This window comes from Lacerta agilis, chromosome Z (assembly GCF_009819535.1).
Source record: "Lacerta agilis isolate rLacAgi1 chromosome Z, rLacAgi1.pri, whole genome shotgun sequence".
NCBI classification, from domain to species: Eukaryota; Metazoa; Chordata; class Lepidosauria; order Squamata; family Lacertidae; genus Lacerta; species Lacerta agilis.
In genome coordinates this window covers 15989835-16004139 of record NC_046331.1, presented here as the reverse complement: position 1 = coordinate 16004139, position 14305 = coordinate 15989835, and the positions used below count along the sequence as shown (strand labels likewise).

The window sequence follows — 14305 nt, the reverse complement described above, 5'->3', positions numbered from 1 at the left end:
CCCAATCTAAATGGAACCTCTGAAAACCAGATCATAAAACCTTTGCAGACATAGAATGGAAGCATCATGGCTCAGTGGTTAAGAACATCTGCTTTGCATGCAGAAGGTCCCAGATTCAATTCTCAGCAGCATCTCCAGGTAGGGATGGGAAAGAGACTCCCTGCCTGAAATCCAGGAGAGCCACTGCCAGTCAGTGTAGGCAGCACTGTTCTAGATGGACCAATGGTCGGGTTCGATACAAAGCAGCTTCTTGCATTCTGACTGGCAATTGAAGGGAAAAGGATGCTGTGTTAGGCAGGCTCTTAAGTCTGGCCCAGGCAGGGCTCTGCTTACAGCCAACCTTGTTCCACATTTGACTCACCACCTAAGACCTCACATCACCCTCCTGTCATATATGTTCCTGTTTTGTTTTCTGGGGTCCTCCACACTTTCTTCCAAACACCCTTCCGTCCATCACCTTCCCGAGAGAAGAGTTTGACATTTTGAGCAGCTGCACGTGCAAGTCCCCGATTAACTCCACAGATCAAGCACGACAGCTTCGCTTGGTGCTCAGGGCAGAGAAGGATGCTCGGGAGAGCTTGCCTCTTGCAGGCAGGGCAGAAACACAGGAGGCGCAGGAAGGTGGAGAAACAGTTATTTGAGTGCCTGTATTTAGCTAAGGCGGGGGCGGGGAGGAGAGTGAAGCGAAGCTGACAGCATCACACTGGTACCCTATCCTACTCTGTCCATCACATCCCAAGCCTAAGATGGACATGGTCCTGGCCAGTGTTAGAAACTCCCCACGTGCCAGGCACATTTTGCAACTGGCACGGATCGAATTATGACCGTGGGCAGATCTCTGTATGCCAGGTTGGTGACTGACGTCTCCATCTGGATGACCGCTCCAGCTTTCTTAAGTGGGTAAGCTGAAGAGTTTGTTTATTGCATTTACATCTCACTTTTTTCTCTAAAAAGTACAAGGCTCACTCCCTCCTCAGTTAATCCCTACAACAACCATGTCAGGTAGGCTGTAACTGGCACCAGGTCACCCAGTGAGTTTCATAACTGAGTGGGGATTTGAACCCTGATCTCCCAGGTCTTGGTCTGACACTCTAACCAATACACCACACAGGCTTCCTAGAGTACTTCTGCTATGGAGCAGCTATATAAATCAAGTGGACAAATACGGGGAAAGCAAAAATGTCATTTAGAGAAGGATCGGAAATATTTTCATTGAAGCTTGGATTAGTTTTATTCTGGATTGTTTTAATCATGTTTTAATCACAGGTAGGTAGCCGTGTTGGTCTGCCATAGTCAAAACAAAACAAAATAAAAAATTCCTTCCAGTAGCACCTTAGAGACCAACTAAGTTTGTTCTTGGTATGAGCTTTCGTGTGCATGCATCTCAAGGTATCTGAAGAAGTGTGCATGCATACGAAAGCTCATACCAAGAACAAACTTAGTTGGTCTCTAAGGTGCTACTGGAAGGAATTTTTTTATTTTATTTCGTGTTTTACTGTGTTGCAAACCGCTTTGAGAATTTTTTTCTTTAAAATATAAAGCAGTGTAGAAATGGAAATAGTAATAGCAATGAAAGTAGTAGTAATATTAGTAATGGTAGTAGTAGTAGTAGTAGTAGTAGTAGTAGTGGTAAGAACAAGAAGAGAACCCCCATTCAAGAAAAATGGCATCTAGACATTCCATTGTGGCGACCATATCCTAGGTTTAAGATTCCATGCGGTAATTAGCTTATATATATATCCGAGTTTCTCCGAACACTGTTCCTGGCTCATTTGACCACTGAAACAAACCTTGCAGGGTAGCTTAGGCCAACAGAAAATGAGAGACTGGTAAGTTACAGGAAAAACTCCCCACATATTGCAACCCCGTTCTGCAGAATTTTTTCTAACTTTTCTCCCTAATATAGTATTTCATAGCAGGGGCATTAAGAACGTAAGACCTCACAGTCACCAACCAGATGCCCTGATGGGCAACCCACTTGCAAGCAAGAGGCAAATACAAGAGCCTTCTGCCATCCTTTGGCTTCCAGCAACTGGGATTCAGAAGTTTTGCTGCCTCAAACCATGGAGGTGGAGCATAGACAATCACAGCTAGTAGCCTGCTATCCATGGATTTGTTAAACCTTCTCTTAAAACCCTCCAGGATAATTAGATCAACATTTAAAGCCATCCGAGATTAATATATGGGATAACATTTTTTTAAAAAACTGACAACCACACTCCAACTTACAAACACACGAGAACCTAAGGCCCCTTCCATATCACATAGCCAAGTGTCCTACATTACAACAGCCCTCTCCACACAGTGTGTTTTCCAGCCATTGGCATTCAGAAGTATTAGTGCCTCCAAATGTGGAGGTAAAGCATTGCCACCGTGGCTAGTAGCCACTGGTCACCTTATCCAACATGAATTCACTGAATCCTCTTAAAGCCATCCAAATGCTGCTAGTCCTCACTGCGTACTGTAGGAGCAAACACCAGAGTTTTAACTATACACTGCATGAAGAAGTGATTCCTTTTGCCTGTCACACATCTCTGCAGTCAGCCAGCTTCCTTGGGTGGGTTCTAGCATTGCCATAAGCGGTTCAACCCAGAACTTCTGCCACCTAATTTTGGATCTCTCAAAGTTTCGAGCCGCCTTCTCGCCTTACCTTCCCGCTTCATGCCCATTGCAAGACACTTTTGGTACCGGCAGTACTGACACCGGTTCCGCTGCCGCTTGTCGATTAAGCAGTCCTTATTGTCCCGGCAGGTGTACGTCAGGTCCTTCCTCACCGTCCTCTTGAAGAAGCCTTTGCAGCCCTCACAACTGTACACCCCATAATGTTTACCTGGGTGGCGGGGAACAGAGAAAGAGCAACAATACGGTGATAATGAGGCTAGCTTGGTCGTGCGCATAGTTAAAAAAAAAAACCCATAGAGCCGAAGCAGGAAGTTGGAAGAGTGCCGCTCTATGCCATTTTCTCTTTTAGCTCTATGGGCTCAGGAGGGGAATAGGATTCAGGTATGTCATTCATTGCAGGAAGGTTAGAGAATATTTTTATGTTAAGTAAATTTATATACCACCCTTCAACCGAGGATCACAGGATGGTTTACAGTATAAAAACACAGAAATGCATAACATAGCAGCTAACAAAAACAATACCAGACCCCACAGGTTAAAAGGCCATAGATTGTTTAATTAGCCAAAGGCCTGGGAGAAGAGGAATGTTTTTGCCTGGCGCCTAAATATAAGCGAAGAAGGTGCCAGGCAAGCCTCCCTGGGAAGGGCACCCCACAAACGGAGAGACACCACAGAAAAGGTTCTCAGGCTGCCCCCCCCAACCTCTCATGGAGGAGGCACACAAAGAAGTAGTGATTACAGAGACTGGGTTGCTTCATATGGGGAGAGTCAGTCCTTGATGTATTGAGCCATTTAAAGATTTATAGGTCAAACCTAGTACTTTGATTTGGGCCCAGAAACTAATTGGCACCCATTGCAGTCAGCCAGGATTGGCATTATATGTTCAAGCCATCTTGCCCCCGTGAGCAACCTGGCTACTGAATTCTGCACTAGCTGAAGTTTCCAAACCACCTTCAAAGGCAGCCCCATGTATTAGTCTAACCTGGAGGTTAACATAGCACAGAAGATTATCCTTGGCCACAGCTGGGCCACCAGCTGATGGAAGGCATTCTGCACCACTTAGTCCATCTGAGCCTCCAGCGACAGCAAAAGATCCAGCAGTACCCGCAAGCTACATGCCCGCTCTTTCAAAGGGAGTGTGACCCCATTAAGAGCAAGCAACCTCCCAGCCATCCGGTCCAGGAAACCGCCCCCTAACAGTGCCTCTGTCTTATCTGGATTGAGCTTCAGTTTGTTGGCTCTCACCCAGTCCATTACCAAAGCAAGACTAGAAGCTTGGCTTGTTTCAAATTTATCCAGAGGCGGGGAAGAAAGATAAGCTCAAGGTGATACTATTACTACTTACAAAGCCCTTAAGAATTTTGGGCCAGTTTACCTACAAGATCACCTGTTCCACGTTTGTAAGAAATGGATTTTTGTCTGTGTGTGTGTGTGTGTGACAGCACCTAAACTTTGAACTCTGCAGGGGCCTTCACAGTACTCTTTTCGGGGCCTGCTAAAATCCCTTTTGATTAGGCAAGCCTACCCAGATGTTTAGAAAGTTGATGTGAGTTTTAATCTGGTTTTAGTCTATAGTTATTTCAATAGACTATTCAAATGTCTTAAATGATTATCAATTCTACTTAGGGACAATTTTATCGTTTCATCTTTTTGCATACTGCAATCAAGCAGTGTGAAACAGATAAGTACAAATTAATCCCTAATTTGGTGTAAATTAGTTCTGGTCTTTCTTAGCACATAGAGCAACTCCCAAGCTAACACTCATTGCTGCCCCACTTATCCCGCCTCCACCTGGAGGGTGTTTGACAACATTGGTGCTACCTGAAGATCTGTCTCCACAAATGGCACATATGTGCTTGGTGAAGGAGGCCATGGCGGATGATGGGTGCACTGGAACTTTGAGGACCCCGTTGATCCCCAACGGGGGCTTGATATCTTCTGTGCTGCTGACAGGGTTCATTGGAGAATTGAGCTGGAAGAGAAAAAAGGGAAACAGGAGCCATCAAGCGAGAGAACTATGCATAGGGACATGTAGGCAATGCACTTCAAAACAGCGGAGTGCTCTTCAACTAACTGTGCAGCACATATGTGTACACATTAGCAATCCCAGGATAACAGCTGTGAGAGCACAACCTTGACATTTAAAAAGACTAAGAAACCTGGAGCCCCTAGGTCACTCTCACAATGTACTCTATGCCAAAGACGGGTCTGAAACCATATCTATCCAAATGTTCCAATACGTACAATACTCCAAACTAGTTCTGAATAAAGGGCTGATTCAAACAGGAATGCAAGAAGCTGCATTATCCTGAGTCAAACTGAGAGTTGATCTAGCTCACTGCAGCTTACACTGACTGCTAATTCTCGACCTCTGGGGACAGCTCAGTTGGTAGAGCATCTGAATTGATCCCACCTCCCTACATAGGGGAAGGGTCACGGAGAAATCCAGTTGCACCAGGAAGTGATCCGACCATGGCACTTCTTTTGTTTTGCTTTTGCTTAGTGTCAGATCACCCACATCCATAGAGGTGAACACCAGGTCTAAGGCATGTCCGCGACTATGAGTTGGGCCAAACTTAGTCAGGGACAGCCCCATGGAGACCATGTTTTCCACGAAATCCCAAGCTGTCCCTTGTAAGGTCGTGTCGGCATGTATATTTAAATCCCCTAGGACAACCAAACTAGGTGCCTCCAGGAGAACATCTGCAACGACCTGAAGCAGCTTCGGCAGGGAGTCCTTGGTGCACTGGGGAGGTCGGTACACCAAAAGGAATCCTGTACTGCCCCTATTGCCCAACTTCCAGAACATGCACTCCAAAAACTGGGTCCTCCCAATAGGACACCTGGTACAAGCTAATGACTTCCTAAAAATCCCTGCAACCCCCCTCCCCGCCCACATGATCTGGGTTGCTGTAAGAGAAACCTGGTTGACAAGCAGTGTCAAGGACAGGCCCATCTGCTTCATCCAACCAAGTCTCTATTACACATGCCAGGTCAAGTCCTCCATCCATGATCAAGTCATGGATGGCAGTGGTCTTGTGAATCATTGACCTGGCATTGCACAGCAGCACCTTCAGGTCATGTGGGTCTCCCTTGCTGATTCCAGTATTCTTCCAGTCAAGATCAGACGCGGAGGCAGGAATAGTCCTCAAATGACTAACCCTGCCTCCTTGGTAATGACACGGTCTGGTCTTAGCATAACTCCTCCTCCTACCCATGATCACTGAGATTGGGTGTCCCAGTGCATTCCCCTTCCTCCCCGTGGAACCTGCCTCAGCCATTCTGTTGCTGGGGCCCACTCCCAGTCAGCCCAGACCCTCTCCCTTTAAGAACAGAACACAAACCATACAACAAACCAATAAAACAGTAAAAGCAAAAAAATAAAAATAAAATCCCCAACAATAATAATTTACAGTGGTGCCTCGCAAAACGAAATTAATTCATTCCGCAAGACTTTTCGTCTTGCGGAAATTTCGTCTTGCAAGGCACGGTTTCCCATAGGAACGCATTAAAATTTAATTAATGCGTTCCTATGGGAAAAAAAGTCCGGGGGCGCCGGTCGGAAGGGGTGCCGGCCGATCGCGCCCGCCATCTTGGGTGGATTGCGCATGTACAGACATGCGCAGTCGACCCAAGATGGCGGGCGCGATCGGCCGGCGCCCCTTCCGACCCAAGATGGCGGGCGCGATCGGCCGGCGCCCCTTCCGACCGGCACCGGACCGCACCACGCCACGTTTTAAGGCTGCAGCGGGCGAACAGCAGCACTGCTGTTCGCTCGCTGCAGCTTTAAAACGCGGCGCGGCTCCAGCCAGCTTACAGTGGTACTGCGCAAGACGAATTCGTCTTGTGAAGCCCGGCCATAGACAAATTCGTCTCGCGAGTCAACTAAAAAATCACAAAACCCTTTCGTTTTGCGAGTTTTTCGTTGTGCAAGGCATTTGTCTTGCGGGGTACCACTGTACAATCATACTAAAGTTAAACCAGCCCCCAGCCCCAATCAAACACCCATCCCACCCCCAAGAAAACAAAAAACAAACAAACAAAACAAAACAAAAAACAAAACGCTAGATTAAAAGCTAATTAAAACACCTAAAACATGGTAGCTTCCCTCCCCCTAACAGCCACAGCAGCCGCAGGAGTCTCTGGGTGGGGGAAGATGGCAGTCTCCACTGAGAGGTTGCAGGGCCAGGTAGATGGAATTCAGGGCAGGCAGACTTTATAATGTTGTCCCAGCCACTGGACCACTCCCAGCTGTGGCAGCAGCTGTTCCCACTTCGCCTGCCTGCCCAGGGACCTGGCCCCTGCAGTACTCTCTGCAGTCCTCTTTGCTTCTGTAGCAGCAGCAGCAGCAGCAGTCCACACAACAGCCACAGCAGCAGCAGGAGGAGTCTCTGGGTAGGGGAAGATGACAGCCCCCCAACAGCCACAGCAGGAGTCTCCAGTTTCTGGGAAACCCCAGAAGGGGGGGGGGGCTCTTTGTTCTCAGGTCCTGCTTGTGGGTTTCCCATATGGGGCATCTGGTTGGCCACTGTGAGAACAGGATGCTGGACTAGATGGGATCCCTTTGGGCTCATCCAACAGGACTCTTCTTACATTCTTAGGTTTCGTTTAGGGAAGTGTGGATTGCATAGGTTCGCCTTTATTACGAAGCAAATCAAATTTCTGCCGAATTTGGCATTCACGTATATCAAATATCTATCCGCCCGCGCCGTGGAGTCACACGTTGAGATCCCGCAATGGTGCCCCAAAAGAAGATGTGTCACTCTGTGGCTTTTCTGGAAGCCATCCCAGCCAAACTGGGCTTCCCCCCTTTCTAAACCTCTGAGATCAGCACTTTCTGCTTCTCTCTCCACCCAGTCCTGTCTCCGACTGAGGACCGAACCCGCCTGGCGCAAAAAAAAAAATTCCTGTTGCAAGTTGGCTGCCTTGTTTCCTCTCTTTATTTTGGCAAGGAATATGTGAGCGGGTTTTCTTTCTTTCTTTCTTTCTTTCCGTGGGGGAAGGGAAACCCAGTTGCTTATTTGCAAACTGCCTGATCACCAGCTCAGAGGATGCGCAAGGAGTGGGGGTTAGCATTGCTAAAGTCACAAGTATGTTATTTATCTCAGCGTGGAAGAAAAAGATTCATCTAGTTCTAGAACATTCACGTAGACCTTTTCTGCTTTTTATTACTATTTATTGTTGTTGTTGTTGTTGTTATTATTATTATTATTATTATTATTATTATTATTATTATTATTATTAGACTTCATTTCTATTTCACCATTCCTCAAGGGAGCTCAAAGCATGGAGTTGCCTCTCTCCATTTTATCCTGACAACAACCAGTATAGAATCATATAATTTCAGAGTTGTGAGGGACCCTTAAAGCGTCATCTAATCTAGCCCTTTACAATGCAGGAAACACAGCTAACGGATCCTTGAAAAAAAAAGCCACCCAGTCTCTGTTTAAAATCCTCCAACGAAGGCAAGTCCACCACCTTCCAAGGGAGTCCATACCATTATCAAGCAGCTCTTACTTCCAGAAAGTTCTTTCTAAGGTTTAAGTTGGAAATTCCTTCCTCACAATTTGAATCCACTGGTTTGGGTCCTCCCTTCTGGAGCAGCAGGGATAGAAAAGGTGGTGCCCTCCAGGTGTGGTTGGACCACAGTTCCCTGACCATTGGGCCACACTGCCTGGCAGTGAATGAAAAACCAAAACTGTTCAGAAGCTTTCACTTGGGGACTTCGTACATCACAGCTTCAGAGTCTGGTTGCCCAACCATCCCCCCCCCATCACCTGTCCACCCAGGCTGTACACAGCAAAGGCGATACTCTGCATGTCTCAGCAAGAAACCTCAAGCCACAGGCAACTCAGCTACCAGGAACTGGAACCTCCCAAGGTTCCTCTTTCAGTGGCTGGCCCCAAAACCACGACACATCCTGGGGTCTTCCCCTCTCCCACCCTGGCGCCAAGAAGTCCTTCCTCTTCTGTGCTCAAGCGCTCCAAAGAGCACCTGATGAGGGACAGCAAATGAATTTCTTCACTCTGCTTTTTGCAAGTGATCAAGCCAGAACCTTCCTCCCCAAAAAAGTGTGTGGGAGGTTTTGACTGAGAATAGAGCCTCTGAGCATGACTAGGATAAGAACATAAGAAGGTGCCCTGCTGGATCAGACCAATGGCCCATGTACTTCAGCATCCTGTTCTCACAGTGGTCAACCAGAGGCCTCAAAGAGAAACTACAGGAAGCAGAACCCAAGCCCAAGAACCCTCACCCCTTCTGTGGCTTCCAGAAAGTGATATTCAGAAGCATTGCTGCCTCCAACTGTGGCAGCAGAGCATCGCGTCCTGGCTAGTAGCCCTCATTAGCCCTCTCCTCCTCTGTGAATTTGTCTAATCTTCTTTTAAAGCCATCCAAGTTGGTGTCTCCTATGGGAGCGCGTTCCATAGTTTAAACATGCACTCTGCAAAGAAGTACTTTCTTTTCTATGTCCTGATAAAAGTTAGTAATGTTTGGAGTAAATTTACCTGAACATCACCCCCTATTTTTGTGTGTGTGCTGGGTGACTTATTATTATTGTTGTTGTTGTTGTTGTTGTTAGATTTTTATTAAGACTTTTCATATAATACATGGCTATAAAAAAACCTAACTAATCTAAACAAAAATGAAAATAAAAAAAAGAATGTAAACTCCTCTCTTCACAGGTAGATCTTAACGTTTGTCCCTGCGCTGGGTGATTTTGATTTTAAAAGTTATGGGGCGGGGGTTTATCATTGTTTGTGGATCAGAATACAACTGTCGTTGTTATCAATAGTATCAATATCCTGTCTTTTCCCCAGACAAGGTGGGTTTCACAAATTAAAACAACCACAAATGAAATACAAAAAGCTAAAAGTTAATAATTAGAAAATAATTAAACTGTAACAGAGTTAAAACCATAATTAAAAGGATCTATTAAATACAGCTAATAGAAACAGCACAGAACTATTAAAAGCCCTTTCCTTTTAAAAAAAAAGTCAGTTCCAAAAGCCTCCCAAAATAAAACAATATTCACCTGCTGGTGGGAGGACAACAAGGAGGGAGCCAGGCTTTCCCCAGCCGGGGCACCTGGTGGACCACTGTGAGAGCAGGATGCTGCACCAGATGCACCACTGACCTGATCCAGCAGCCAGGCTCTACTTAATTTCTTACGTAGATGTTTGCAGATAGCTCCTGGTTCAATCCCTAGCATGCACAGTTTGGGCTGGGAAGGTCCCTTGCCTGCAACCCTGGAAAGCCATTTCTGCCAGTCCATGAAGGAAATACAGAGCTACTAGATGGACCAGTGGCCTGATTCAGCATAAGACCACTCCTTATTTAAACCATGCCTTTGTTTAGAAAATAGGTAGGCAAACTAAGGCCCGGGGGCCGGATCCGGCCCAATCGCCTTCTAAATCTGGCCCGCGGACGGTCCAAGAATCAGCGTGTTTTTACATGAGTAGAATGTTTCCTTTTATTTAAAGTGCATCTCTGGGTTATTTGTGGGGCATAGGAATCCCTTCACTTATTTATTTTTCCAAAATATAGTCTGGCCCCCCCACAAGGTCTGTGGGACAGCGGACCAGCCCCCTGCTGAAAAAGTTTGCTGACCCCTGGTTTAGAACCATGAGGGCTAGAATCTAAATTTATCTGGAGGAAAGGCCTCTGAAATCTTGGATAGCCACCACACGCCAACGCAGACAATACTGAACCTAGATGGACCCACAGTCTGATGCCATTTAAGGCAGCTTTCAACATCTCTACACACACACACACACACACACACACACACACACACCAAAGGACAAACACCTGTCTAAGAAATTCCCTACTGTTGCCTTTAAGAGGAAAGACATCCACAAAGTTAAATGCATCCAAGCATCAGCCACCTCCCTTGGCTCAGGCCCCCCCCGCTGAGTCCCTGTCAGAATGGCCTAAGGGATGACAGGCAATCTCCACAGGCCGAGCCCAGAACAGCCTGGCCGTCCAGGAGCAACAGCAACAGAAAGGGGAGGGGGATAAATATTAAAAGAGAGGAGCAGCGTCCGCCACCTGTTCTGCACACACCACAGCCTCAGAAGGAACCAGGAAGTGTGGGAGTCCAAATCCAAGCTGAGGTTAAGGCAACCCGCTCACTCACCAGCCTGAAGCTGCTTGATCAGAGGGCGTCCGTGATCCCTTGTGGGTAACTCCCTAAGCCTAGGGGTCGCATGACAGCGGCAGGCAGGGCCGGGGATATTGTAGCAGAGTTGGGAAAGGTTCAGAGAATGACAAGAAAAATGGCTCTCCTATGAGGAAAGGCTGCAGCATTTGGGACTTTTCAGAAAAGGCAAGTAAGAAGTGGCATGATAGAATTTTATAAAATTATGCGTGACACAGAGAAAGTAGATGGGGGGAGAGCTTTTCTACCTTTTCATAACACTACAGCTCATGTAATGAAGCTGGGAGATTCAGGACGGATAAAAGAAACTTCTTCACATAGTGCAGAGTTAAACTATGGGACTCTGCCACACAGTGGTGGAGATTCCTGGAGGAGAAGGATATCAATGGCTATTGGCCCTGATGGCTATGTTCTTCCTCCATAGTCAGAGCCAGTCATGCTTCTGAATCCCAGTTACTGGAAACCTAGGAGGGGAGAGGGCTCTTGTACTGCTTGAGGATTTCCCATTGAGGCATCTGGTCGGCCACTGTTTTCTTAAAGAGGGAGGAAGAAGAGGGAGAGATGTTTGCAGCACTGGCAGTTTTCACAAGCCCCTCATGCCAAACAAAGCAGGGTCCCTGAAAGGTGCCACTGTGGGCATTGCAAAAGACAGTCTTGTGGCTCTCAAGGAGAGAGGGAGGAGACAGGGAGGAAGGAAGCAAACCCTGATGGCTTTGACTCAGCCCACAACCAGACACCCTCCAACTGTCCTTCTGCTCTGCTAGGTCTTCAGTGCTGACAGAGCATAACCTGATTGCAAGTGGCACCTGCCATCTGATGCTCAACACCTTCCATCAGTGCCACCTCTGCTTGAAGGTGGGGGCACACACTTCATTAACTCCCTAGCTTCATGGGGGTGGGCAGTGCTGAGCAGGATTCTGGAGGGGAGGTGGAGAGGGGAAGCAAAGGGTGCAAGTGTCTTATTTGTGGGGATGGCATCTTGTCTTCTTCCTTTCCTCTCCTATCTTCTTTTTTGTGTGTCTGTGACACAGATATCACTAAGCTACGTCCTTTCTGTAAAAACAAAAGATTCTAGTCCTCACAATTCTGAAGAGTGGGCTGCAATAAATAGGAACCTAGGAAGCTGCCTTCTATCAAGTCAGACCATTGCAATGGTCCATCTGGCTCAGCACTGTCTACACTGGCTGGCAGCAGCTCTCAGATAGGGGAGTCTTCCTTCCCCAGTGTCACCTGAGGATGCCAGGAACAGAACCTGGAACCCCTTGCATGCAAACCAGGTGCTCGGCCACTAAGCTAAGTCCTTATTCCCATGAAATTAAAGAAAGATTCTAGTCCTCAAAATACTGGGCTGAGTTAACTGGAACACAGAACCCAAGACATTTGTAGGTTCTCTAAGTCCTTCCCACAAAAAAAAAAATTAAAGTTAAATCCATGTGGTCATAAGCCTGAAGTGAAATGGGTGAATGAAACCTGGGACATTTTGCACACAAAGCAGATCCTCTGGGCCTGAACTGCCTCTTAACAGCATTACAAAGAAAGGAAAGATGCTGGAAGGAGAGAGACAGATTGCAGGAGTCATTAGGGCGTGAGCATCTTAAGCATCTCCTCCAGGAAAACCACTTAAGACGGGCCATGAGTAAATGAGAGCTCCTCCTTTTGAGCCAGCAGGAACTGGAGGGGCTCTCCATGAGAGCATCCTCTGACAAGCTCCTTTTCCTCCCTCCTCCCCCTTTATCTCTCTCTCCCCCCCCCCTTCTGTTTATTTCCGGTCTTCTGCATCGCATGACCACCTCTAAAAATAGACAGAAGCGCAAGGCAGCTCTCCTCCGGGAGATGTGGAGTGAAAGTCAGGAAGACGGGTGGAGAGGGGGGCAGAGAAGGAGCTGCCTTCTACCAAATCAGACCCTTCAGTCCATCCACCTAGCTCAGTGTTGCTCACACTGGTTGGCAGCAGCAGCTCTCCGGGGTTTCTTGCAGGGATTTTCCCCTCCTAGCCTTACCTGGAAATGCCGTTGGGGACTGAAGCTGGGACCTTCTGAATGTAAAGCAGATACTTTTGGCACTCCTCTCTAAAAACACATCAAGATTCAAGTCCTCATGGTTCTAAATAAGGAGCTGATTTAAACAGGAAGATAAGAAGCTGCCATAAATGGAGTCAATATTACTGGTCCATCTAGCTTAGTATTGTCTACACTGACTGGCAGTAGCTGTCCAGCGTTTCAGGCAAAGGGCATTCCCAGTCCTTCCTGGAGATGCTGCCAGGGATTGAATATGAGACCTTCTGCATGGGGAGCAGATGCTCCACTACTGAGCTACAGCCCTTCGAAAGAGGTCTGAGCACGTCCGGGTGGCTGAGCATCACAAGATCCACCCAGAGATGAGCAGGCTGTCTCTTGGAGGAGTTTTCCATCTTTTCTGAAGCCCAGTTTGAAAAATGGGCAGACTCCTAAAAAGTAGTGCAAGCTTGGGAGGTGTCTATATATGTATCTACAGTGGTGCCTCAGGTTACAGAAGCTTCAGGTTACAGACTCGGGTAACCCAGAAATAGTACCTCGGGTTAAGAACTTTGCTTCAGGATAAGAACAGAAATCGGGCGGTGGGACGGCGGCAGCAGCGGGAGGCCCCATTAGCTAAAGTGGTACCTCAGGTTAAAGACAGTTTCAGGTTAAGAACGGACCTCCAGAATGAATTAAGTTCTTAACCCGAGGTACCACTGTATCTGTATCTATATCTATATCATCTATCTCTATCTCTATCTTCTGGAAGGGAGTTGGAATAAATAATACAACAACAGTAGTGACCGCCAGGTGGTGGCAAGTTTCTTGATCAGCCCTTCTTTCCTTGCCCCCCCCCCCGCACCAGTCCCCCCTCCCCACTGGATGCATGTGTAATGCAGAGCCAGCCCAGCCCAGCCCAGCCCAGCCAAACCAAGCCAGCAACAGGTGTCAGTCTTCGTCAAGCTTGTACTATTTTTATCCACAGGGCTTATCTCCTTGTCGTGGGAAGGCTTTTTTGATGTAATCTTCCATCCTCTCTCTCTCTCTCATACACACACACACACACACACACACATGCCACCCAGTCTCTCTCTCTCAAGAAGGTAAACAAACTGCTGCTGCTGCTGCTGCACAGGAGGAAATAAGGGGCTGGGCTTGAAAGACACCCTGAGATCCAGCCAGAGAAAACTGGAGCTAAACTGAAAAACTTGCCGCCGCAGGAGGCAGCAATGACCAACCACTTTGATGGCTTTAACAGAGAATGGACAAATACATGGAGGAGGAGGAGGGGCTACTGTAGCTAGCAGCCACGATGGCTGTGCTCTGCCTCCACAGTTGGAGGCAGCAATGCTTCTGATCACCACTTGCTGGAAACCACAGGAGAGTTGCTGTAAGGCTCAGGCCTTGCTTGCAGATAGAGGCTCCAACTTGAGCAGAAGATTGGGGTGGGGGCGATGACACGCACATGAAATGTGCATGACGCAGTGATGAGCCAGGAGACAGAGCTGAACGTGGCAGCAGAAGATGT

The 14305-nt window shown here is 47.4% G+C and overlaps 1 protein-coding gene across 4 annotated transcripts in view; it reads right to left on the bottom strand.

The window, feature by feature from the left end:
• Positions 1-14305, bottom strand: part of RXRA (retinoid X receptor alpha) — a 119879-nt gene that overhangs the window by 22846 nt on the left and 82728 nt on the right. For all 4 annotated transcript variants that reach the window (XR_004425812.1, XM_033137418.1, XM_033137420.1 and 1 more), the window contains 2 exons: positions 4444-4594; positions 2651-2830 (listed from right to left, as the gene is read on the bottom strand). Coding sequence is in view for 3 of the 4 variants with exons in the window: in XM_033137418.1 (XP_032993309.1) it covers positions 2651-2830; positions 4444-4594 (331 nt within the window). In the remaining variant the exon portion in view is untranslated. The remainder of the gene's footprint in view (positions 1-2650; positions 2831-4443; positions 4595-14305) is intronic.